The sequence below is a fragment of the Hylobates moloch genome, unplaced genomic scaffold, assembly GCF_009828535.3.
Source record: "Hylobates moloch isolate HMO894 unplaced genomic scaffold, HMol_V3 SCAFFOLD_3, whole genome shotgun sequence".
In the NCBI taxonomy this organism is placed as follows: Eukaryota; Metazoa; Chordata; class Mammalia; order Primates; family Hylobatidae; genus Hylobates; species Hylobates moloch.
This window is the reverse complement of record NW_026652278.1, coordinates 29,747,230-29,773,835: the sequence shown is the minus strand read 5'-3', so window position 1 is coordinate 29,773,835 and position 26,606 is coordinate 29,747,230. Positions and strand designations below refer to the sequence as shown.

The following is a 26,606-nucleotide window of genomic DNA, read 5'->3' as shown; positions in this document are numbered from 1 at the left end:
CCGGAGTTGCTCTGGACCTGAGAGGCCCCCACAAGCACAAGGGTCTTCCTAAACCCACAAGGTTGGGAAACTGCACGAGAAGTTGCAAACTCCATCTGCTTAAAGGGGAAAAAAGATCAACCCAAACTTTTCCCAACACCCTCCAGCCAGACCGCAGGTAACCCCAGGATTCAAACTCAGTGGTAACTGGCTTTCCCATCCTGAGCCTGCCCAGAGGTGCCAGTTCACCCTGGTCTTCCTCTCCCAATATTCCACAACCCCTTCACCTGCCAACAGGATCTGCCAAAGGGGAACTCAGGAGAGGCAGGAGGAAGCTGGAGTTCATACTCAGGCCACAGGCACAAGTTGAAAGGGGCGCTGGAGCCCAGCCAGCTCCCAGGTGGAGCGCAGCCAGCCAGGGAATCCCCAAGAGCCGATGGAAGCCCCACAAGGCTCCCCTGGAACCCCTCTGTGTTTCTTCAGGAATCAAAGATGCCTCTTTCCAGGAGCAAGGAAAAGCTGTCAACTAATAATCACTTTTTAAAAAACAATGTTTTCCTAATAGCATTGTTGGAAGGGAAATAGGTTTGTAGTTAAACTTTGGAGGTGAAAAGCATTTATCTAGAAAACCTTTAACACTGCCTTCTGCCTCTCTCCCCTGGAGGCAGACCGAGCTATTTGGTGAAAGTGATGTCTATATTAACGGGGCACAGGAAGAAACTTCTGTCTCTAGATGGAGTGGGGCTCTCTGGCTTTTTGGAGTTTTAAGCTTCTGAGGGCCTAATTGGTGACATTTCAGCTTCCCTGTCTAGAGTCTCTGTGCCAGTCCTATATTAAGGGCTTTCTTTATATGAACTGTTTCATTTTATTTTTCCTGTTACCCAGTGAGGCAGTTATTACTATACACCCATTATACAGATGAGAAATCAAGCACAGAGAGGTTAAATCACTCATCAAAGCTTAGACAGTAAGTGCTGGGGCTGCTCTTGAAACCCAAGCACCCTGGCCCCGGAGTGCATGCCCTTAGCCACTGTGCCCCAGCAACACACAACTCTGAGTACAGTTTTGTCATGACACAAGAACCCCCGCCCAAGTGCTTCCTGCCTCAATATGTAGTTCGCAGATTTTGAGTAATATCTGAATACAAGATTCCAGTTGGACAAGATAATTTGGACAGGTCCCTGGGGTTGGTGGTAATGGGATCTAATCAGTTTACATTCCACAGGAATGATCTAGAATGATGGTCCAGGAAATATGAGGTAATGTGATTTTTATAATGAGTTTCATGTTCTCCTTGTTAGACATGCTCTTATGTTTACTTTTTTCACCTGTGCTTTCTGTCCCATTATACCATAATGATCAGGAAAGACATATTTTATTTTTGACTTCCCACCAACCCTAGCTCCCCCCATAGGTGTCTCTTTAACTATTCAATATTAATGTTGCAAATAATATATGAATGCATTCTCCTTTTCTAAAAGAGTAAAACATTAAGATAAGGTTCCCACTTTATCAAGTCCTTCCTCCCACTGATATCCCTAACCCCCATCTAGAGATGACTCGGATACCAATCTGGAGTACAGCCTTCTAGATTAAAAAACATTTACATTCGTATGCTGGATGTGTGCCTGCAAAATATATATCTTGTTGTTGGAGTTTTTTAAATATAATTATTATCATACTATAAATACTGTTTTGAAACTTGCATTGCTTGTTCAGAATGTTTCTTGGAGATCCACCCATGGATCAGTCTCATTTGCTTTGACTGTTGTACTAAGTGCTGTGAGAATACCACAGTTGACTTAGCGACTCTGTATGGATGGTCTTTTAGGCTGTTTCCCATTTCTGCAATTGCAAACAACATGAGGCTGTCTGTGCCTGCCTGGGACCAGTGAATGACCTCAGTCAAGGCTGATGTTCTCCTCTGTCTAGGGCATGTGAGGATTCACAATGACCCATGCTCAGCACATTCTGGAGCTGGCACTGCCACACCAGGTGTGCTGGAGCTCTCCGCAATCCTTGGTACAAGATCATTCTTAGAACTTAGCAGGTTACCTCCCCAGGCTGTGGCCCCAACGCTGTAGTCTAGGGTCAGTGATCTCGAACAAATTCCCTCAATGATTAAAAGGCAGAGTGCCTGCGGAAGAGACATTTCCTCCTCTTTTCTGCTTTCAGGTTGGTTCTTGGCACACACTGGGATCACCCCAGGTTGATCTCAGCTGAGGCCTGCTCTGGATATTAAACCAAATGAAAGCTTATATAAATTTAATGAATAGAAAAATTAACACAGTTTGTTACCTGCAAAGTGAGGCACTCGGAATAAGAACTCCTCTAACTCTAAAAATGCAATGATCCCATAAAGCTCCATAAATGACATCAGTACACATGAACACCCACATACACATTCATTCCAAGGCTGGTTATGAGTGATTCAGGAATTATAATTTTTTTCACCCATAATAAGGTGGGCTGTTGGAGAGCTGGAAAGTGAGTGTGACCCTGGGGTGGGGTGCATGGGTGGAGAGTCTGGAGAGATGAATAAGGAAGAGAGAGAAAAGCTTGTCAAAATAGGTTAAGTCCTTCAGAGCCAATGAGCAAACCTGAACAACCCTCTTAACTCTATCTTCCAAGTGGTGCGGGGGAAAATAAAGGGCCTCTCCCAGCTCTGATCAAATATTGACCCTGTGCACTCGCTGGCCAGAGTTCAGACTAAAGCACCAGCAGCACAGTGGAGTCGGTGTTTGCAGAGCAATTACTGTAGCCCAGTGCCTTGTAGGTCAGGTTGTGAAACAGTCGTCCATGGAGCCAGGGCTTCAGAGAGCCTTCCGGCCCCTCCTCAGTGGGACCAGGAAGGAGCTGTGCAAGGAAACAGACAAAGGCTGGAAGCGTGGTCCAGCCACCGGTGAGAAAGCAACTGAAAAGGGCATCTGCCACCCCTCCTCCCACCTCAACTGCACCTCCAAGCAACCCAGGCCCTTAATCACCAAATGGGCCTCGACATTAGGCCCTGTCCTGGTCAGCTTCCCCTGGGACAGGTCCTTTTCCTGGTCAGATAGGGCTGAGTGGTGAGTTATTTTTAGAAGAAACCAATTTCCACTTGGAGGCTAAGAGCTTCACCTCTTCCCTGTTCTTAATTTGACATCTGAAAGGCTCTTAGAAGCCCTCTTGGGAAACTGACCTGGTTTCCAGAAGAAGTGTTTGGAATAGCTGCTGAGCTGAAATGCTCTAAGGATGGGCAAACTATGCAGGAGAATAATCTCCCTCTTCTTGCCAGGGCCCTAGAAGACTTCAGGGGGCAACCCGGGAAGGGGCTGGGAGGTGACAGATCACTGTAGGGTGGCCAGAAAGCCAGCTCAAGTCTGTTGTGTGTTCAAAGTTGTCTAAACTACCAGTGTAATAGAATTTTCTGTGATAATAGAAATGTTCTATATCTGCCCAATACACAACCACTAGCCACGGCCGCCACTGAGTACTTGTGATCTAGCAAGTGCAACCAAGGAACTAAACATTTACTTTTATTTTGTTTAATTTTTAAAATTTAATTTCAAAAATTTTTAATTAACTTTAAATAGCCACAGGTGGCTAGTGGCCACCGCATTGGACAGTACAGCTTTAAAGCCTCCGTACCTGGGAGTTCTGAGTGGGCAGCCCCTGTGTGTGAGTCTGGGTCTGAAGGCTCATGGCAGGAGATATGGGGAGAGAAGAAGGTCTAGGGAAGAGCAGAGGGCATTATCCTGATGCTCATGGATGGATTTCAGGTGGGGTATGAATAACCAAAAAGGTTATTAGAATTATAGATGCACATTCATGCACTTGTCTGGGGAGAGAGTCTTTGGCTTTCATTAGAAACACAAAAGAGTCTCTCATCTCAAAAGTAAAATAAGATAAAATAACTCACTGATGTGTCAGATAAAACTTACTTCTTCAGGAAGCCTGCCCTGATCCCAGAGTATAAGGTTTCCCTATAAGATGTCTATGGCACCTTCCTTTATTACATCTGGAATGGTGTAAAACAATATTGTTTGTTTTTGTTTTTTAACTAAAATCTGTCTTCCCTCACTAAGCTGTGAGACCCATAAAGGCAGGAACCAGATCTGCTTTGGATCATCAATGTGTCCCAGAGCTGGCATACCGCCTGGATGTACAAGGCAGACACTTAATATTGGAGGGATGGGAGGAAGGAAAGAAGGAAGGGAGGGAGAAAGGGAGATAGGAAGGGCGGATAGAAGGAAGGAAGGAAGGAGGGAAGGAAGGAAGGAAGGAAATTAGAGACATACTTTATCCTGATAAGGATTCTCAAAAAACAACCAAATACCCCCAAACTAGAGTGTAGGTGTTTGGCTATGTCACCCTAGGCCGCTGTCACTAATTAAGACCATATGGGGGCTGGGTGTGGTGGCTCATGCCCGTAATCCCAATACTTTGGAAGACCGAGGCGGGAGGATCACTTGAGCCCAGGAGTTTGAGACCAGCCTGAGCAACATAGTGGGACCCTGTCTCTACAAAAAATAAAAAAAAATTAGCTAGTCATGGTGGCATGCATCTGTGATCCCAGCTACTTGGAAGGGTCAGGCTGGAAAATCTCTTGAACCTGGGAGGTCGAGGCTTCAGTGAGCCATGATCACATCACTGCACTCCAGCCTGGGTGACACAGCGAGACCCTGTCTCTAAAAACTAAATAAATAAATGTAAAAAAAAAAAAAAAAAAAGAGAGAGACCATATGGATATCTTCTTTGTTCCCTCTCCCAAGAATGCTGCTTCCTTCCTCTTCATCTCATAGCATGTTGCTTGTACCTCAATCTAGTATTTATTTCATCTACAGTGGACTTAACTGTTTCCAAGTTTGCCTTCCCCACGAGATGTAGATTCTTAGCAGGAAGAGACCTTGTCCTTCTCAAAAGTGTGTTCCTCAGCCTGCGCCACTTCTGCTCTGTACAAAAGCTGCTGCCTGGGGGGCCTTAGCACAGGCCCATCCACTCTTACCCGGAGCCAGCCTGGACTGCCATCTTTCTACTTCCACCCTTTCCTCTCACACTCAGCCAGGCTGGGGCTCCCAGATTTAACAAGTGAAAATACAGGATGCACAATTAAATTTGAATTTCAGATAAACAACAAATAAATTTTTTTAGTGTAAGTATATGCCATGCAATGTTTGGAACATATTTTTTTTTTTTCGAGATAGAGTCTTACTCTGTTGCCCGGGCTGCAGTGCAGTGGCGCAATCACAGCTCACTGCAGCCTGGACCTCCCTGGCCTCAAGCAATTTTCCCAGCTCAGCCTCCTGAGTAGCTGGAACTACAGGCGCATGCCACCACACTTGGCTAATTTTTTTTATTTTTTGTAGAGACGGGATCTTGCCACATTGCCCAGGCTGGTCTTGAACTACTGAACTCAAGCAATTCTCCCACCTTGGCCTCTCAAAGTGCTGGGATTATAGGCATAAGCCACCACGCCCAGTGCCCACACTTATTCTTAAAAAACCATTTGCTGTTTATCTGAAATGTAAATTTAATTGGACATCTCATATTTATCTGGCAACCCTAATCCAGGGCCTCACAGGTAGCAGGTAAGCTGTGAGTGAAGAAGGTGGGTGGTGGGATGGGAAGGGGACGCTGAGATAAATGGCTCTGCTCTGCACAGTCCTAAGGCTTCAAAAAGTGTGGAATGAGCAGTTACTAGGTGATCGGGGCGGGGGTTCTCGCCGTCTCTCCCAACCCTCTGACTTTCCCCATTCCCTGTGAACAGCTCCTCAATGCACCACCAGAATTCTAAGTACCCTGGCCTTAATGCCATGAGTCACCCCAAAGGGACAATGAACCTTCTCCAAGGATAAGCCTCAGGCTCTTGGCTCCCTCCTGCTTGCTGTTCTCAGGGCTGGTGTGTGCCTGAGACTGTTCATTTCCAAGGATCTACTGAGAGCTTCACATGCGGGGCAGTTAGGTCCAGGCAGGAGCTTTGAAGATAATAAGCAGACAAACGCTCTGCTTCAGATCTTAGAATTTGGGAGAAGTTGGGGAGTGTGGGGGTGAGGGGTGGGGAAGGGCTGTGCTGATGTGGAAGCTGCTGTGGAGAGAAACGGAAAAACCGAAGAGTGTGGGGTTTCTGTTCAGATGGCAGAGCACCCTTCAAGTGCTTCCTGGCCTCATGGCTGCGGAGCGTGAAGGGCAGGGTGCAAGTGTCCATCTCTCTGTGTGCCCTCAGAGGGAGAAACAGAGGGTCCATGTGCTGTTTCGAATGAAACTGGATCTGCACATACCCCACGGCCCTCAACTCACGACCAGAGAGGGTCAGGGACCGCTTGGGATCGCTTTGCACGTGGTTCCCGGGCTGTGCGACAGAGGTGAGAACCTAAGGCCGCCTCGTGGGTGCCTGGCCTTCGGGAACAAAGGAAAACATCTGAAGAGGGAGACATAAGGGAGGGGAAGTATGGGGAGACCCACACTGGGGTGCAGGAAACCAACTTGTACAGGGGGGAACCAGGGGTCTATCAAAGGGGTCAAAGGGGTGTCCAGGCCTCCTGTTGTTATCCAAATAGACCCCCAAATGCTGCCCAAGTAGTATCGGGTGTGAATGTATGATTCATGATCTAAACTGGTTTAGCTCAGCAGTTCCTTTTTTTTTTTTTTGAGACAGGGTCTCACTCTGTCACCCAGGCTGGAGTGCAGTGGTGCAATCATAGCTCACTGCAGCCACGACCTGCCAGGCTCAAGTGATCGTCCCACCTCAGCTTCCTGAATAGCTGGAACTACAGGCACACCATCACACCTGGCTAGTTCTTCACTGGGGGTCCACAGGGGGTCTGTGAACACTTGCCACTGTAAGTAAAATTGTATGTATCCACTCTTTTCCTGGGGAGAGGGCTTCCATCAGATTCACAGAGGGGTCTACGGCCCCCAGGAGGCTTAGAACCATGAGTTGGTGAAACCCGGGGAGCAGCTCCCTGGAGGCGGGCCTGGTGAGCCTGGGATTCTCAGGGTCAGCCAAAAAGGAAAACAGCAAAACATTTCTGAGAGCTGCCCCTGGGCCACACCCCAGCTCCCAACGGGCTCCCACCCTGCCCCCTAGGACAGCTTCAGAGAGGAGCCTGAGGCCTACCTGGCTCTGAATATGCCGGCAGGGACTGTGCACAGGGAGCTCACCACAGAGTGATGCCAAGTGAGGGAAGCCACAAAGCAACATCAGTGAGTGGGTCTCCAGCCACTAGACGCCCCCCAGCCATGCAGCCCAACATCCCTGCAACCTGGCAACACCAGGCAACTCACTAGGCAACTAAGTGTTGGGAGAAACGTGGATTCACTCATTCGTTCCTCCTAACAACCCTACCGCGCAGGCAATTCGAACCTTCACACTACAGATGAGAAAAGCAAGCCTAGAGAAGTGATGAAGCCTGTCCGGAGTTACATGGTGACAGCAGTAACTGGTCCCAGGCAATGTGCCCCCAGTGCCTAAACTCTAAGCTGCTCTCTTACACAACCTCTCAGGGACATGAGTTGTGAGGTGCACCAGTGACCAGAGACGGAGTTAGTAACTCCTTTTGTTCTTCCTCTATAGGATCCACCATACCAAAATCAGCGAACTGATAAATAAGCAAGGCTTTTCAAAATGAACGCCACTAAAACTCATCATGGCAGGTAAAATGGGTTCGTAAAGATGCTATGCTTGGCTCATAAGTTAATTTCCAAAGAACAATTCCAACCCCTTCCCAAACTGCGTCTACAGGTCAGCAATGACCCACATGGCCAAGCCTGGCCAAGCTCATGGCCATTGCCAAGCTAGGGCCAGCACACTGCACTAGCTGCTCCCTGCTTGCGTGTCCCCTTTCCACACACAGGGAATGAGCCCTCCAGGCAAGGGAGGTGGTGGTGGGGGAGCAGCATTCCTTTCTCCTGAGATTCTGCAATGCAGGGTGGGTGGGGGACCATAAGGGAAGAGGGGGAAGAAAAGTTCTGATTTGGAAGTTTCCACTGGCTTTCAGGCCCCTCCAGCTCATCAATGAGTCCTTTCAGGGTTCCCTCTCCCCAGCTGAGTTATCACTTCCTGTCCAGCACACTGCACCCATTGATGGGGTATCAGCAAACCCCACCAGATTACACCGGAATTAAGGAGACTGGACATGAATTGAGGAGGGGAGAGGAAGAAGGCTGGAGGGTAAGGAGTGGCTTTCAATCCCATATTCAATGGGATATTCAATCCCACATTGTTGGATTAAGAGAGGATTTGTAATACAGGAAGCTAGCTCACCCTTGGCTTGTCTCATAGGTAGGGCAATGAGCACAATGAGATAGAATCAGGTATTGGGGGCAAGCACACGGCACCCAAGATGACCTCTCCAAGATGACCTCTCCAAGATGACTGACAACCAAAGGCCTGCCAAGAAAGGAGTGGACCCTGGCTGTGAGGGTAGAAGTGGGTGTCTCTTTGCATTCTTATTGGCCTAAACCAGGCTCACAGCCCCGAGAGGAATCTAGAACATCTTGGCTTTACCTGAAAGGGCTGCTGCTCAACTCACATTGATTCTCCCTTCTCTAGTACTTGCCTGTGATCCACAGAGGTGGGCTCCCTAGTGGCCATGTCTGTGCTAAAAGACCCTCAACTCCCAGTCATACTGATTGGTCCAGAGAGGGCACCTGACCCAAGCCAGACCAGTCAAAATCGTCCCTGGGATTTTTCAACTTGGAACTGGGAAACAGTCAATCTCCCCTCTGTTGGGAGCCAAAAGATATAAAATTCTAGAGCTGCTGACAGCCATATTCCTCAGGGTGTGAGGTAACAGAAGCTGAGGGCAGTGCCAGAGGGAAGCAGAGACAAGACAGAGGGAGAGCAGATCGTGGTTTCAGGCATTCCTGAAGCCTCTGCCTCACTGCCCTTCTCACCATGTGGTCGGCTGCACAGGCTTCCCTGGTCCCTCCTTCCAATCACGTCTCCTTTGTGTCTAAGCCAGTGCAAGTGTAAAACAATCACTTGCAACCCAAAGAGGCCTAACTTAGCTGGCACCAAGGGGGTGTCTGCAGGGGTAGCTGTGGAACTCACTACCATTCCCTTGTGAACATGCCTTTGTGTCTTAGAGACACACACTTACCACGTACACGTACAAACTGGGTGGCAAGTGCCTCATTCGGTTAGACAGACACTGTGGTATGTATGCCTAGTTTGTGCCTGTAGTTGAAAAAATTGCTTATTTTCTGTTTCGGTCTTCCCTGTGTGTTTGCTTTCTTTGCCTGCAATGATGTGGTGGCTTCTGTCTCACCCTGGATGTTTATAGACACACGTCTGTTCAGGCACACAGCACCTCCCGCCATCCTGCCACCTCTCCACCACAGTTTCCTACCCTGCAGGCAAGGGAGGGTGACAAAGCAGGACTGTTAAGACCATCAGAGGAGGCCAACAAAGCCCCGAGTGTCTGCCTGCAGTATGCAAGATTGAGACGCGCCCAGCTCCACCTTCGAGCTTCCCTCCTCTGTCCCTCTGCTTCCACCTGGACTCTGACCCTGACAGCTCTGTTGGGGGCTCCCTGGATAAGCGAGGGTATGAGAGAGGCCAGCCCACCAGAGAAACTCGGGCCACTGTCCGAGCTCTGACCAACTCACCTGCAGGTCAAAGAACTTGCTGTACCTCCGGTAGATGGTCTGGGAGGTGGAGTCAGACCAGGTCACATTGATTATGTATACCTGTGGGAAAAAGGTAAGAGCAGGTGAGCAAGGCTGGATTTCAAGCTGTCTGTGCCAGGCATCATGTAACATGACTGCAGGTGTTCCATATGGCAGGACCACTCTTTTTCTCATCTCATCTGTCCCTAGGGGCTAGCACAGTATCAGTTACCATATAGATGCTACAATATATGTCTAAATGCACACACACACACACCCCTAGAGGGATATTTCAGCAAATGCCAACGATTATCTTAGGAAAGTAGGATTGGAATGAGTGGTTTTAATTTCCTTCCTTTATTTGTATATATTTCATACAATAAACATAAAATTGAGGTTATTACATTTTTGTTTGTTTGTTTTGGAGACAGAGTCTCATTCTGTCGCCCAGGCTAGAGTGTAGTGGCGTGATCTCGGTTCACCGCAACCTCCACCTCCCTGGTTCAAGCAATTCTCCTGACTCAGCCTCCCGAGTAGCTGGGATTACAGGCGCCTGCCACCATGCCTGGCTAATTTTTGTATTTTTAGTAGAGACGGGGTTTTGCCATGTTGGCCAGACTGGTCTCGAACTCCTGACCTCAGATGATCCACCTGCCTTGGCCTTCCAAAGTGCTGGGATTACAGGCATGAGCCACCATGCCTGGCCTTTTTAGATAGCTAATTTCCAGTGGTTCACAAACTTTAGAGTGAATGAGACTCTACAAGAGGCCTTCCGAAATTGCAGGCGGACCCCACTCTCTGAAATTCTGCAGACCTGGGTTTTGAGGGCTCGGATGTTTACACTTTTAACAAACCCCAGCTTATTTTGCTACAGTGGATCCTTAGAACTCACTCTGAAATGCCTTTCAGGGGACCAGAAGTGCTCAGAGATGTGTGATTCATCTCAGCATCCCTGTCTTTGCTCAGTGCCTGGCACAGAGCAGGTGCTCAGAAAACACTTTGCTATGTTGAACAAACACACTGGCCTTCTGGATGAGAAATGGATTTGAAGAAGAGGCGTTAGCACATGGGAGACTGGAAAACTTTTCTCTTTGGGAGCCTCACAATGAAGGCATTTCAGGGCCAGGCTGTCACCCCAGTTCCCAAGTCTCCATCAGGCTCTGCAAGAGCTCATGCCACTCTGGAAGGCTGAACTGACTTAGGAATCCTTGGAGAAGGAGAGAAAGCCCCCGGTCCACACAATCTGGCCTGCTCTTCCCACATTTCTGTCTCTCCTGGGAGAGGCCTGAGTTAGAGGAATGGGTGCCCTCCCACAGCCTCAGGGCTATTCTGTTGAACTTCTCCCTTGGAGGGACACCTGCAGGGGTGTCTCCAGAAGGACAGTTAAGGGAGGACACTGATAAGACACAGGTGAGACCTCTGCCTCCCTTCCTCCCTCAGGAGAGAGGCAATGGCTGTAGGTCCTCAATGGTGGTTCCCAGGCCAGGGCGCCCGTTAGGATCACCTGGGGCCAGAGGAGGGCTTCATAAAAATTCAGATTCTGGGGTCTCTGACCTACAGTCACTGTGTCCTGTAGGTCTGTGGGGGTGGGGCTGGGGGGATTCTACCAGTAAGAACAAAATAGCCAGTGAGGTCAGGGACCTGGGCCATGATGAGGAGGAACGTTAGCAAAGAGAAGTGGCATTTAGACACCTTGCCATCAGACTGGCCCACCTCCCAGGTGCCTGGAACAGGGTTTGCCGCAGGCGTGGTGAGGCTTTGTGCTTGGCTGCTCAGGTAATACACAAGAAAATGAGCTGAATCCAGTCTCTTCTCCCTTCCTATCTCTATGACACAGAGGCAGCCTCATGCCATGGCGAGTTTTTTCTGAAACGCAACCAAGGAGAGGGCCATAAAGCCAAAGCAAACAGGCCTGAGTGCTGCCACCCAGAGATGGGGCATTTATGACATGTGACCCTGATACAGAACATAAGGTAAAAGGCCACCCCTATCTTCATCAGCTCAAAATAGACTATTGGCTATTATTATAATAAATGGGGGTATGCTTTGCTTTACATCATATGTAAATAGGTATCACATGATACATTGTAAAACCATTTTGATAACTTAATGTTACCTAATGTTTAAGCAACTAAACGCAACTAGTTATCAGTACAGCATAAAGCATGTATATGCATTAGCTCATTTAGTCTTCAGCCCAGTGAGGTAGCTGCCACTGTTATTCCCATATTGTACAAAAAGAAGGTGAGGCTCAGAGAAGCTAAGTAACTTACCTGAAGTTATACAGCTAATAAATTACAGAGCAAAAGATTTGAACCCAGGTCTAGCTGAGTTCTAATACCTATGCTCTTAACTGAACTGGACTATCTCCCTGTGTGTAAATTTATCTAAATTGAACTACTTTGATCAGGACTGAATGACACTGTCAACCAAAAAGTATCTGAAACAAGTCTCAATCAGTTCAGAAAGTGTATTTTGCCAAGGTGGAGGACACACCTGCGATACAGCTTCAGGAGGTCCTGATGACATGTGCCCAAGGTGGATGGGGTACAGCTTGCGTTATACATTTTAGGGAAATACTTCAATCAATACACATAAGATTTACATTGGTTCCATCTGGAAGGGTGAGACAACTCTAAGCAGGGGACGAGGGGCTTCCAGGTCATAGGTGGATTTAAACACACTCTGATTGGCAATTGGTTGAAAGAGTTCCTACCATTGGAAAGGAGTGTCTGGATTAAGTAAGGGTTTGTGGAGATCAAGGTTTTATCATGCAAATGAAGCCTCCAGGCAGCAGGCTTCAGAGAGAACAGATTGTAAATGTTTCTTATCAGATCTTAGGTCTGCACTGATATTGATGCTGCGGGAGTATAATGAATCATGGCTGATCCCCACTTCCTGTCATGGCCTGAACCAGTCTTTCAGGTTCAATATTAGGGTGCCCGGGCTGAGGAGGGAGCGTATTCAGATGGTTGCAGGGGGCCTTCAAATTTTATTTTTGGTTGACATCATCTTTTTTTTTTTTTTTTTTTGAGACGGAGTCCATCTCTGTTGACCAGGCTGGAGTGCAGTGGCGTGATCTCGGCTCATTGCGACCTCTGCCTCCCGGGTTCACGCCATTGTCCTGCCTCAGCCTCCCAAGTAGCTGGGACTACAGGCGCCCGCCACCACGCCCGGCTAATTTTTTGGATTTTTTAGTAGGGACAGGGTTTCACCATGTTAGCCAGGATGGTCTCGATCTTCTGACCTCGTGATCTGCCTGCCTCGGCCTCCCAAAGTGCTGGGATTATAGGCATGAGCCCCCACACGTGGCCGGTTGACATAAGCTTTTTAAATAAAGGTGTGGGTGGTCTGAGAAGCCTGCGGTGTGCTTGCTGAGGGAGTGCACCTAGAGGAACATCCAGGAACAAAGGCGACTCCGAGAGCCCGAGACCAAGAAGACACAGAACTGGGGGCCCAGACAGAAGCAAATAGTTAGGAATGCTACAAAACTGACTGACGCCGAGGACCCCCTCAAACTCAATGCTGTGGGATTTTCCTGGGGGTTATAACCTACCTGGGTCCCCCTGTTGACTCCTAGCTCCATCTCCCCTCCCACCTGCATCTCTGCTTCCCACAGGTCCTGGGGCAGGAGCAGAGGCTGAGCCCGCACCAGGTGCTGTCTCTCTGACCTCCACCCCAGGAGCTAAATGTGAGGAGGCCCAAGTGGCCAATCCGCCCCTGGAGAGATGGCTGCACTCGCCTGCAGGACATTAGACATCGGCCTTTCTCCAGAACCAACCAAGCGGAGCCCAGGGGAAGGGCTTAACTGAGGCTTAACACACATCCTCCATCCCACTAGCAATTAGGCTTCCCTTCACCTCCCAGAGAGAATCAATCACAGGCTCACAGCCCCTGGCAGCTGGGAGGATCCAGGGAGGCCTCTCCTTTAGCAGAGGAGAAGCCCAGGGGCCAGGGCGGTGATTTGCCAAGGAAGGGGCATGGCCAGGTAGGAAGCAGCAGACTCTGGAGTCAGCCACATGTGGGTGCAGCACCCTCCTTATTGGCTGCAAGACCCCAGCCCAGCCGCTCAGGCCTTCAGACTCCTTCTCTATACAAAGGACACACCATCAGGGCTGCCAGTACTGATGCAAACATGGTTATCACTGGAGTGTGCTCACATCCATTGGTGGCATAGCTGGGACAGGAACCCAGATGTCCCACTTCCCAGCCTAGCCTAGGACTACTCTGCACGTGACCAGAGCATCCCCCCTTGGAAAAGTTCTTTGCCCTCTACTCTTCAGAAATGTTGAAAACTGGCAGGGCATGGTGGCTCATGCCTGTAATCCCAGCACTTTGGGAGGCCAAGGCAGGAGGACCACTTGAGCCCGGGAGTTTGAGACTGGCCTGCACAACATAATGAGGCTCTGTCTCTATTTTAAAAATAAAAGGGCAGGGCGCAGTGGCTCATGCCTGTAATCCCAGCACTTTGGGAAGCCAAGGCAGGAGGATCGCTGGAGCCCAGGAATTTGAGACTGGCCTGGACAACATAGTGAGGCTCTGTCTCTATTTTAAAAATAAAAGTTGAAAATTCACACGAAGTCATCGCTGTTTAACCCTTGGCCTAAAACCATACTAAAGAAACACCCCGCTGGAGAGCCAGCCGGAAGGAAGAGCTGACAGAGAGCTGTCCTTGTGGCCCTTGTCGGCCACAGCCACTTGGCTAGGATACAGCCACGCTTCCCCCCAAAAAGCAGCTCTTTCCTTGTTTGGCAAAGGATTGTTCCTGTTAACATCTTGCACCCCACTTTCTATGCCCTGAGCAGCCATGAATGTGACTCAGTGTGAAGGATGGGGAAGCGAGCCCCATTCGCAGGTTCTCCCAAACTTCGGGGATTTGCCAGAGGCCCCTCAGCCTACCGCCCTGGACAGAGTCTAAATCTTGGGTTGAGGAAATAGCAAGAGACCTCCCTGGAGATAAGCCCAGAGATACGAGGACAATCTCCAGACCCCTCTCTCTCGTCTGCTTTCTTCCAAACCTTGGACATCCTAGATTATCACTCCAGACAGGTGATGGACACACAAAATTCCACCCCAGCCCATGCCTAGCTCCCTACCTCAACACCAGAGCTTCTTAAGTCTCCCTGAGCTGGCCTTGCCAGCACTGGAAACTTCAGAGAGAAACCGCAGAGAAAGAACAGGTGACAGGGAAGGGGGACAGGGCAGAGGTCATCCAAGAAAGCCAACTCTGTTTACAAGCCTGCATTGGGGGCCCAGATAGACTCTCCTCTGGCCTCAGGAGCAGTCAAGATAACATTACCCGGCAGCTGGGTCTCAAGAAAAGTTTGACAATTAAACATCCCGCTTCCAAATGCTTTACTTGGGGTTATGTTTCACGGGTGGAGTTTCTCTTCCTTCTGGATTTTAAAAACCCGTGGATTCTATTTCCCCTGTCTCCAGCCATTTCAGGCAGATGGTCGGCGTCTATGAAGGCTCGCTAGAGGCCAGCAACTGCTTCCAGCTTCCCCTGGGTCAGCCCAGACTGAGGGGACCCAGGGGCTCAGGCCCTCCCACCATGCTCACCCTTGATGGAGGAGTGGAATCATCACCACAGACACCGCGTGGGAACTCTCGCTACACACCCAGCGCAACGCTCTGGCCCAACCAGTCCCACCCATCCGGAGGTCATCTTGGGCTGCCTTCTGTCTGCTCAGCTCACGAGGCCCACCAATGTCTGAGGCTTCCAAAATCGCCTTCCCAGTGGGTGCTTCTGTCCTCTATTAGCCTTGCTCCTTTCAACAAGAAAATGGCCTTGATGCAAACCAGACTTACAGCCCAGCTCCAGAGCACTGAGAATGAAGCCTAGCCCGTTTCTGTGGAGGGATATCCATGATTTGATCTGGTCTGGGACCAATTAGCAACTGCAAATGTACAGCCCAACCATTCCTAGAAGGCCTAGGACCCGCCTTGTGTTTAATTAGAAAGTGCTGGTAGGTACCTGTTGCCCCCTTGGCTACAAAATGTACAACGAGAGGCAAGGAGTTAGGAGCTATGGAGGAAATTGCATATCTCCATGGTACTGTGGTCCCATTTACTGAGGAAGGCCTTACTTTCCCTGGACTCCTACCAGCTGCCCCTGGCCCCAGGCCCCAGGCCCCAGGCCAAACAGAAACTCAAAGGCAATCTTCCTTCACCTGCTCACATGACCGTGGGGCTGGGATCAGCTGGCTGCACTAGGGCCATTGTATATGGTTGGGCAAGTTGTTCACCGCCCAGTGGTTGCCTGGTCAAGTGGACTAGTAGGTGTGAAATCTAACCTATACTTCACACCCCAAACTGTGCACCCTGGCTCAGGACTGCAGCCACGCCGAGAAAAGCGTGCCTTATTCTAATGTACATGCGCCTTGTTCCCCTGGGTGGGCTGTCAACGCTCTCTAGGGTCCTTGAGGTCATCCGATCTCTTCAGGACCCCCAGCTCTTTAACTTACCCAAATCTTCAGAGTCTGGGGATGCAGGGATAGCTAACATTTGGGACTGACTGCTAAAGCATATGGTCCCAGAAATCAAAATGAACACGATCAAGCAGCCAGAAAGAGGGAGCTCACGTGTGGGGACACGATCACTGCTCTGGCTTCCTGGTGGAGTTCATCATTGTCAGGCTCTTACCCAGGAAGATGCTGCCAGCCCGTCTAAGGTACTAATAGGCTCTAACCTTCTGTTCAAAGTGCCCCATGTACAAGGTTCTATCAAGGGGGGTTGGTAAGAAGAATGCACATATACTCCAAATTAGTCCAGGCTGGTCCCCTAGATGCAGACCACCCAGCAGAGCAGAGGACTCCAGGGCTGCGGCTCCCCATGAGAGTGCCTACACCAAACGCCGGCCCAGTGCCCCATCTCCTACCTGCTGTGGCCCACTGCATACCACCGGGAAGCAGTAAAGGCCCTGGTGTTAAAGATCCCTCTTTTTCTTTCTTTTTTTTTTTGAGACAGGGTCTGGCTCTGTTACCCAGGGTGGAGTGCAACGGCGTGATCTCAGCTCACTGCAACCTCCGCCTCCTGGGTTCAAGCGATTCTCCTGCTTCAGCCTCCCAAGTAGCTGGGATTGCAGGTGCCCGCCAACACACCTGGCTAATTTTTGTATTTTTACTAGAGACAGGGTTTCACCATGTTGGCAGGCTGGTTTGTAACTCCTGGCCTCAAGTGATCCACCCACCTCAGCCTCCCAAAGTGCTGGCATTACAGGTGTGAGCCACCGTGCCCAGCCTAAAGACCCCTCTTGACATGGCTGCACCCAGATAAAAATCTCCCCAGAGTTCCGACATCTGATCTGGGTCCCTACTAGCCTAGCGAGTCTGTGACCATCCCTTGTGGCGCTCATAATATGCTTTCCACGATTAGTCAATTATTATATCTGCCTTCATTTGCTAATTGTTGGCTCAGAACACCCAGCTTGACACAGGCTGTGTTGGTCTCTATTTAACATGGGTGAGTCTATCTTCCTCCCAAGTCTCCCTATCCGCACAAACTATCTTCCTCTTCTCCCCCGAGGCTCTGCCAGTCTGCTGGACACACTGAGATAATGACTGGCTGATTTAATGCCAATCGAATTCACTGGCTCTGAAATGCCAAAGAGGTGGCTAGTAGCAATACTTGGAGACTGTCTCCATTCCCAGAAGCAAATCTCTGGTGGCCTAGGAGCAGAATACAAACACATCTTTGCCAACCCAAAACCCTGCCAGCAAAATCAAGTTCAACAGCCTGTGGCCACTTGGCTAAGGTTTCTGAGCTCAGCCTGAGAATGATGAGGACCCTCAGGGTAGGGCCCTATTAAAATTCCAACCCCTCCTCTAGAGTGGGTGTTCATTCTCAGGGTGGGGAGAGAGGTGATGCTGCAGATTTGGGGAACAACCACCACTTAGAAGCCTGGATGTGGCGGAGGGTGACCTCCATGGTAATATGCATTCACAGGTTGACTATAGGGCTAATGACCAGGCAGCAGGACTTTTCTAGTCCTGAGACCATCTGACAACAGGACTTTGTATTCAGAAGCAGTCATAGTAAATGCAGCAGAAGTGAACCCCAGAAGGGCTCTGGGAGTTGGAGGGGGTATAATGTGCTAGGAGAAGGTTCCTCCCAGAACCACACATCCACCAGTCGCCTCCAAAACACAGATGCTTCCACTGCAGACCTGGGCCAGATGGACCTTCTCTGGGGAAAAGGGTTTTTAAAAGAGACTCAGAGGAGGGGACAATGGCAAATACCTCTGCAGTAGGGAGCATCCTTCGAGAGTGTGCAGCAGGTACCCATCACACCCAGTGCCTGCCTTTGTTTGCAGGAATCATGGGTCTCCTTTCCTCCCTCCCTCTCTCCCTCCCTCCCTCCCTTCCTGCCTTCCTTCCTTCATTTGAGAGAGAGTCTCGCTCTGTCATCCAGGCTGGAGTGCAGTGGCGCCATCTCAGCTCACTGCAACCTCCACCTCCCAGGTTCAAGTGATTCTCCAGCCTCAGCCTCCCGAGTAGCTGGGATTACAGGCATGTGTCACCACATCAGGCTTTTTTTTTTTTTTTTTTTTTTTTTTTTTTTTAGTATTTTAGTAGAGACGGATTTTACCATGTTGGCCGGGCTGGTCTGGAACTCCTGATCTCAGGTGATCCACCCGCCTCAGCCTCCCAAAGTGCTGGGATTACAGGCATGAGCCACCCCATCCGGCCCCACTATTTACTTAAACGGGAGGGTAATGAGTAGGTGAGAGGGTCTGGAGGAAGCCTCCCTGTTGCTGGAGCCTCTGTTTATTACCCTGCAGAATGAAGATCACAGTAGTTACCTTTTGGAGGCTCTTGTGAGGATTCAGGGAGCTGACCCTGTGTCTCCTTGTTAGAATGGAAGCCTCCTGAAGGTGGATCATGGCATGCTAGTGCCCAGCACCACACTTGACACCTAAGAGATGCTCACTTATGGTTCCCTTCATCAGTGAAAGAACAAAGCAACCAACAAATACCCAGTGAGTGCTGACCTCGCGCCTGGTTTAGAGACAAGCTAAAGAGAAGATGAGGCAAAGCATCCAACCTCCAGGCCCTTACACCCCAGCAGGGGCAGCGGGACTCACACTGACAAATCATGGAGGGACAGTGCAAGATGGGTAATGGAGTGCCAAGAAGTGAGCCTCAGAAGGGACCAGAGGCTGTCTTGGCTTCACACAGGAGGAAGATGACTTGAAATTCAAATCTATCCACTTGATGGATTTGAATTTCAATCCATACATGTCCCTGCTCTGTGGGCTTAGGCAAGTGTCTTAGACCCTCTGAGTGAGGGTTTCCTTTGCTGTGAAGTGTGGTTTCTGATAGGAGAGTCCCGTTAAATGTGGTGATACGCATGGGGCACTCAGCACAGGGCCTGGCAATGTGCAAAGTGGCCCAATGAACATGGGCTATTTAGACACTCAGGAAGTGAACTGACTTCTTCCCATTTGCCGTGAGGCTTGGATCATGACGCTGTGACTAGAAATAGGAGGGGAACAGAGAGTAGGGCACAGGGACACGGACATACACACAACACACACAACACACACACACAGACACACACACAGGGACACAGACACACACAGGGAGACACACACATGGACACAGGCACACACACACACACGGCAGTGGTGGAACCACTACTAATACCAAGGCCAGCCTGGGAGAGCAGAGGAGTAAAAAACAGCTCTGCTGCCCAGGGCTGGGAAAACAATGACGGTCCCCAGGAGCGTCCGCTGAAAGGATGAACGTGCTGTGGCTGGCCCCTCTGGGGCTGGACGCTTTTTCTTTTCTTCATGTTTCCTGGAGGGGAAATGAGTGTATAAACTAGGAACTCCCAGGATTCACAATCCTACACGGACCTTTCAAAAGTTAGGCAGTCACAGCTCTGTCTTTACAGCCTCCAGAACGAGAAGAAAAACAGCCCAAAGAGTCAGCTCTGCCAAACCTTCTTACACGCACAATGGGATTGATCGATCAGGAGTAACAGAAACACTAACGGCCATGCCAATGTATTGAGTACTGACTATGTTCCAGGCATTGCTAAGCACTTTGTTCGAATTATCTCACTTACTCTTTACAATAGTCCTATGAGAAAAGTGTTGTTATCGTCTCCAGTTCGTAAGTGAAGAGACTAGGGCCCAGAGAGGTAACTGGTCTACCCAAACTCATCATATCTGTAGCAAGTAATGAAGCTCAGATTCAAATGCAGCCATTCTCTCTATATCCTGAACTCTTTGTCCTCTTTAATAACGACAGCAGACTGCCTGGAGCAAGACAGAGTCCCTGCCACAAGATTTGCCTTGGTGGCTTAATTAGCTCTGTAAATTGGTGACAGAGACAATGATCTATCTGTCAATACTGAGGCCGCCCATGAGGCAGGTGGCTAGGGATCCTTGTGGGGACCAGCACTCTATTTTGCATAGTTTAAAATCAATCAGATCAATTTCATGAAAAGTTATGATTCTCTCTGAGCCTCCATACCCCATAAAATAAACACATAAAATAGTGTTAAGAATACCTGCCTCACAGTGAAGATTAATGAGAACACAAGAACAACCACAGTGCCTTGGACACTGTAGGTGCTTAATAAATGTGACTTCCCTTCCCCTGCAAAGTGCCTAGCACAGTCTTTTGCACTCGATGAATTTTAGTCTCTTCCCCTAGAAGATTCTGGGGCACCCATAAGTGCTGGGCCTGGAAAGGAGCCCACTTTGCAATCACAGAGTTCTGGACATGTCCCCACTGGGACGTTCTCCAGAGTACTTGAGAGCATGCGCTTGGACCTTTGTACCTTCCTCCTTCCAATCCTGCCACCACCCTCTGGTCCCAAGCCAGCTTGGCAGAACAAACAAGTCTGATCACCTCGAGCCAGCAGGCACTCCAATGGAGAGGCCCAGTAGTGGGCAATGGACATCTTGGGTAATGCCCAGGAGCCCAGAGAGGGCGACGGTGTGCCCAGGCTGAGGTGATAAGGCTCACCTTGCAACAGAAATCAGGGGGAAAAGCTCAATGCTCCCGGACATTCAGGAGCCAGAGTCCTAGAAATTAAACAAATATGTCCTCTCCTGAGCCATCAAAAAAATTACACTCTTGGGCTTCCAAGGGGCTTGGAAACAACCCAGTGGGTCTAGGAAAGGGTCAGAAAAGGGGATTCTCATTCCACACACTCCCAAATCAATGACTGACCCAGGCCTACTGACCCCGACCCACACATCCTGAAAATGTGCCCCACTCCATCGTCACACCCTGGAGAGAATGGCAAAGGTTAACACACACAGCTTGGTTTCCTTTTCCTGGGAAACACAGCAGTCAGAGGCCAGCAGCTGCCTCCACACACAGCCTGCAGGGGAAATGACCCCTGGGCTTCCTCTCCACCATCTGACACACTCACACCTTCCTCTCTGCTGTGCTCAGCAAAGCTCAACTTTTGACGCAAGGCAAACAGCTGTCATTAGAAATTTCGTTGCATGAGAGAGATGAGAACAATCTCTTTGGAGAACGTTTTGGCAATTTCTGTCACCAAACTTGCATTCCCTTTGACTCAGCAATTTGACCGCTAAGAATTTATCCACACAATTGTGTGTATGCATGTATGTGTGTGTATATATGTGTGTGTGTATGTATATAAAGATAAGGAATATTGAATGTCTCTCGATAAAAAAGGTCAAATAAATTATGGTTCATATACCTACTAAAGATAAGGTGGACTTTTCTATATTATTACGGGAAAAGGTTTATCGTACATTGAGAAAAGAAAAAAAAGATTACATTGCTATGTATACCATATGATTAAATCTATCTGGGGGATGGATTGTATGGGGGGAAGTTTGCATATGTGTGTGTCTATGCACATTAAAAAGAAAAAAATACAACAAACTGATAATCATGGTTATTTGCACGGAATGAGAGAGAGGAGAAATGGGAACAGTTTTGCTTTCTACTTTATAGATTTCTTTTTTTCTTTTTCTTTTTAGAGACAGGGTCTCACTCTGTTGCCCAGGCTGGAGTGCGGTGGCACAATCATAGCTCAATGCCAGCCCTGACCTCCTGGGCTCAAGAAGTCCTCCTGCCTCAGCCTCCCCAGTAGCTGGTACTAGCGGCATGTGCCACCACGCTTGGATAATTTTTTAATTCTTTTGTAGAGATGGGGTCTTGCTATGTTGCCCAGGCTGGTCTCAAACTCTGGGCCTCAAGCAATCCTCCTGCCTCAGCCTCCCAAAGTACTGGGATTACAGGTGTGGGCCACTGTGCCTGGCCAAAGTTTCTATATTATTTCATTTCTTTTGAACACGTATAGCTTTCATAATTTCCATCTTAGAAAATAACTGAGTTCTCTTAGCCAGTCCTCTGGCTCATGCCAGCTCCTGGATGTTGTGCTGACGTCCAGCATTTGCTCATTCTTGGGGGGCCGTAGGGAATTTCAGGTTCAATGCTGAGCTCTTGAAGCCAAGGTCTACAACCCTGGCTCTACATTACAATCACCTGGGGTGCTTTAAAAACACTGCAGGATTTAAATCAGAATCTTGGAAGGTGGGGTAGGCACTGATAGTTTTAAGAGCTCCCCAGGTGGGTCCACAGGTTGTCCCAGCAACCTGAACCAACATCAAAAAGACCACTGGACTAGCTAAAAAAAAAAACCACAAAAAACAACAACAACAACAACAAAAATACCCTTTTAATAGAAAGCAATATTACAGAGTAATTTGTACTACTAAAAGTCAGCTCTGCCTTTAAGATATCTAGTTAGGGAGTTTGTACTGGGTGCTTTTTCTCAAAGTTCTGCTTCCAGTTTTGGAATTCATCAGCTCAAAGTGGGGAAAGCAAACAAGGAGACTCAGGTTCCTTCGTTCTGAGCTGTGGCTGTGCTGGGGCTTTCTTTGGCAGCCTGTGCCCACCCCATGTCTGGGGGCCTTCATCAGCGACTAAGGGGTCAGAGTCCAGCCCTTCTTGGCTCCAGAAGGAACAGCTGAGAGAACTAGAGGCACTCAGTCCAGAGGAGGTATTTAAGAGACATACGATAGCTGGTTTCAAATATTTAAAGGACTATCAAAATGCGAAGTTCAACTCCAGTTGTCCCTAAAGGAAGGCAGTGAAGAACAAGTGCCAGTGATGGAGAAGCAGGTCTCTGCCCAACATCAGGAAGAATTTTCTAATCATCAGAGTTGTCCAGGGATGGAAGGGGCTGTCTTGTGAAGTAATGGGATGGCTGGGGCAAGGGACGAGTGACCACCTGTGACTGTGATGCTGGTAGATCCCCTCCCACTCAGCACTCCAAATCCATGAGGCCAGAGACACTTACAAAGTCTTAAGCAAAATCCGCTGGGAATACAGCTCGTTTGACCAAAAGAAGCTTTCTGCTCTCAACAAATAATAGTCTGAGCACTGGCTAAGTGTCAGGCACTGTGCTAGGTGCTAGAAATGAAGGCAGTGAGCTAGACGGGGTCTGTTGGCACGGAGCTTACACGGGAGGCAACAGACAACATGTAAGATCATTTCTGATGGCCCCAATAAAATGGGGTGCAGTGACCGAAACTGCAGGGAGGCAGCTGCTTTAGACTGATGGTCAGGGGAGGCCTCCCTGGAGTGAGGATGTTTAAGCTGAGACCCAAATGCAGAAGGCAAAGTGCGACAGGCCAGCTGGGGAGGTGGGGGGCTCTTCAGTTTGACTCAGTACAAAATGAGAAGGACCTCAGATCATACACAAAAATTAACTCGAAATAGATGAGAAACCTAAATGTGAGAGATAAAACTATTAAAGTCTTAGAAGAAAACATAGCACAAATCTTCATGACCTTGAATTAGTCAAGGGTTTCTAAGACATGACACCAAAACCACAGCTCAGAGACAAATAAACAAACTGGACTTCATCAAAATAAAAAACTTTTGTGTTTCAAAAGACATCAGCAAGAAAGTAAAAGGACAATCCCTAGAATGGGGGAAAATATTTTCAAGTCATTTGCAAATATTCTAGACAAAGAACTTATATCTGGAATATACAAAGAACTCTTAGAAATTGTGGTGTATATATAATACGTATTATATATCATGTATATATTATACGTATAATATAATATATATAGTGTATACGTATAATATATATAGTGTATATATTATATATACACACACACACACACACACACACACAAACACACACAGTGGAATATTATTCAACCTTAACAAAAGATATCCTGCCATTTGAGAACATGAATGAACCTGGAGGACATTATGCTAAGTGAACTAAGCCAGATACAGAAAGAAAAATACTGCGGTGGCTCATGCCTCTAATCCCAGCACTTGGGGAGGCCGAGGCGGGCGAATCATGGAGTCAGGAGTTCGAGACCAGCCTGACCAACATGGTGAAACCCCGTCTCTATTAAAAATACAAAAAGTAGCTGGCTGTGGTGGCACACGCCTGTAATCCCAGCTACTCAGGAGGCTGAGGCAGGAGAATTGCTTGAACCCGGGAGAAGGAGGTTGCAGTGAGCTGAGACTGTGCCACTGCACTCCAGCCTGGGCAACAGAGCAAGACTCCATCTCCAAAAAAAAAAAGAAAAAGAAAAAGAAAACTACTGTATGCTCTCATATATGGGTTCTAGAGCCAAATATATAGAAGCAGAGAAGAGAAGGGTGGTGACAGGGGTGAGGAGAAAGGGAAAATAGCAGATGTTGGTCAAAGGATACAAATTTGCAGTATGTAGAGTGAATATGTCTGGACATCTAAGGTACAGCCTGAGGACTACCATCACTAATACCGTATTGCATACAAAAGGTATGCCAAGAGAGTAGAATTTAGTGCTCTCACAACACACACACAAAATAAAGAACTATGTAAGGTGATGGAAGTGGTCATTTGCTTGACTGTAGTCATCATTTCATTATGTATTGTATATTAAAACATCATGTCGTAGACTTGAAATACATGCAACTTTAATTAAAAAAGAACTCTTACAACTCAATAATAAAAATATGTAATCCAATTTTAAAATGGGCAAAGGATCTGAATAGATTTTTCTCCAAAGAGGAGGTACAAATGGCCAATAAGCACATGAAAAGATGCTCAAAGTCATTAGCAATTAGGGAAATGTAAATCAAACCACAGTGAAATATCATTTCACATGCACTAGGATGGCTATAATCAAACTCGCAGATAATAAATGATGGTGAGGATGCAGAGAAATTCACACCTGCGTACACCGCGGGTAGGAATGTAAAATAGTGCAGCCACCTTGGAAAACAGTCTATCAGCTCCTCAGATGGTTAAACATAGCATCACCGGATGACTCAGCAATTCTATTCTGAGGCATCTACCCAAGAGAAATGAAAACTTACATCCACACAAAAACTTGTATGCAAACGTTCATAGTAGCATTATATTATAAAATATTATATACATTATGTCATGTTATGTAATAACTAACATGAAACATGAAAATAACCCAACTGTCCGCTACATGAGGAATGGACAAATAAAATGTGACTTATCTATACAATAGAATATTATTCTTTTTTTTGAGACAGAGTCTTTCTCTGTCGCCCAGGCTAGAGTACAGTGGCGCCATCACTGCAACCTCCATCTCCCCGGTTCAAGCAATTCCTCTGCCTCAGCCTCCTGACTAGCTGGGATTACAGGTGTGTGCCAACATACCCGGCTAATTTTTTTTTTTTTTTTTGGATTTTTAGTAGAGACGGGGTTTCACCTTGTTGGCCAGACTGATCTTGAACTCTTGACCTCAGGCAATCTGCCCACCTCCCAAAGTGTTGGGATTACAGGCGTGAGCCACCATGCCCGGCCTATTCTTCTTTTTTTTTTAACTTTTATTTTAGGTTCAGGGGTACATGTGAAGGCTTGTTATACAGGTAAACTTATGTCGTGGGGGTTTGTTGTACAGATTATTTCATCACCCAGGTATAAAGCCCAGTACCCAATAGTTGTCTTTTCTGCTCCTCTCCTTCCTCCACCCTCCACCCTCAAGTAGGCCCCAGTGTCTGTTGTTTCTATCTTTGTGTTCAGAAGTTCTTGTGCTCTGTCACCCAGGCTGGAGTGCAGTGGCACCATCTCGGCTCACTGCAACCTCTGCCTCCCAGGTTCAAGCAATTCTCCTGCCTCAGCCTCCCAAGTAGCTGGGATTACAGATGTGCACCACCACACCCGGCTAATTTTTGTATTTTTAGTAGAGACATGGTTTTGCCATGTTAGCCAGGCTGGTCTTGAACTCCTGGCCTCATGTGATCTGCCTGCTTTGGCCTCCCAAAGTGCTGGGATTACAGGCGTGAGCCACTATGCCCTACCTGTGTTCATAAGTTGTTATCATTTAGCTTCCACTTACAAGTGAGACCATGTGGTATTTGGTTTTCTGTTCCTGTGTTATGGAATATTATTCAGTTATAAAAAAGAATGAAGTTCTGATACATGCTACAACATGGATGAATCTTGAAAACATTATGCTGAGTGAAAGAAGCCAGACACAAGCAACCATACATTATATGATTCCATTTATATGAAATGTCCAGCAAAGGCAAACATGTATAGGGAGAAAGTAGATTTGTGGTTGCCTAGAGCTGGGGGATGGGTGGGTGGCTGTCAGGGATAAGGAGACTGCTAATGGGGCCTTTTTCTGGGATGATGAAAATGTTCAAAAATGACTGTGGTTGACAGTTGCACTATCTGCGAATGAACTAAAAACCATTTAATTGTACGCTTCAAATGGTTGCATTGTATGATATGAATTCTATTTCAACAAAGCTATTGTTTAAAAAATTAGAAGGGAGAAAATGTACCTCTTGGTTAAGGGGTTCTTGTCAGAAAGAACTCTATCCATCTTCTCAGCCTGTCTAATTCCTGCAAGAGCCAATCACGACCCACCACCTCCTAGAAACCTCCCTGGGCTGCCTCAGCCCTGGTGCTCCCTCTGCCCCCTCCTCCGGTGCACAGCATGCTTGTGTGGGTAGACATCATGCTATGTCCATTAATCTTGGGGAAATGCATGCTGGACCTCTGCAGTCATCTCTGCAGAGATCACATTGTCCATCACCAACTCT

General features: G+C 48.0%; 1 protein-coding gene across 2 annotated transcripts in view; it reads right to left on the bottom strand.

Annotated features, from left to right (window-relative positions):
- SH3PXD2A (SH3 and PX domains 2A) overlaps positions 1-26,606 on the bottom strand; it is a 286,817-nt gene that overhangs the window by 223,156 nt on the left and 37,055 nt on the right. For both annotated transcript variants that reach the window (XM_032178540.2, XM_032178549.2), the window contains exon 2: positions 9,568-9,648. In XM_032178540.2, the coding sequence (XP_032034431.1) occupies positions 9,568-9,648 (81 nt within the window). The remainder of the gene's footprint in view (positions 1-9,567; positions 9,649-26,606) is intronic.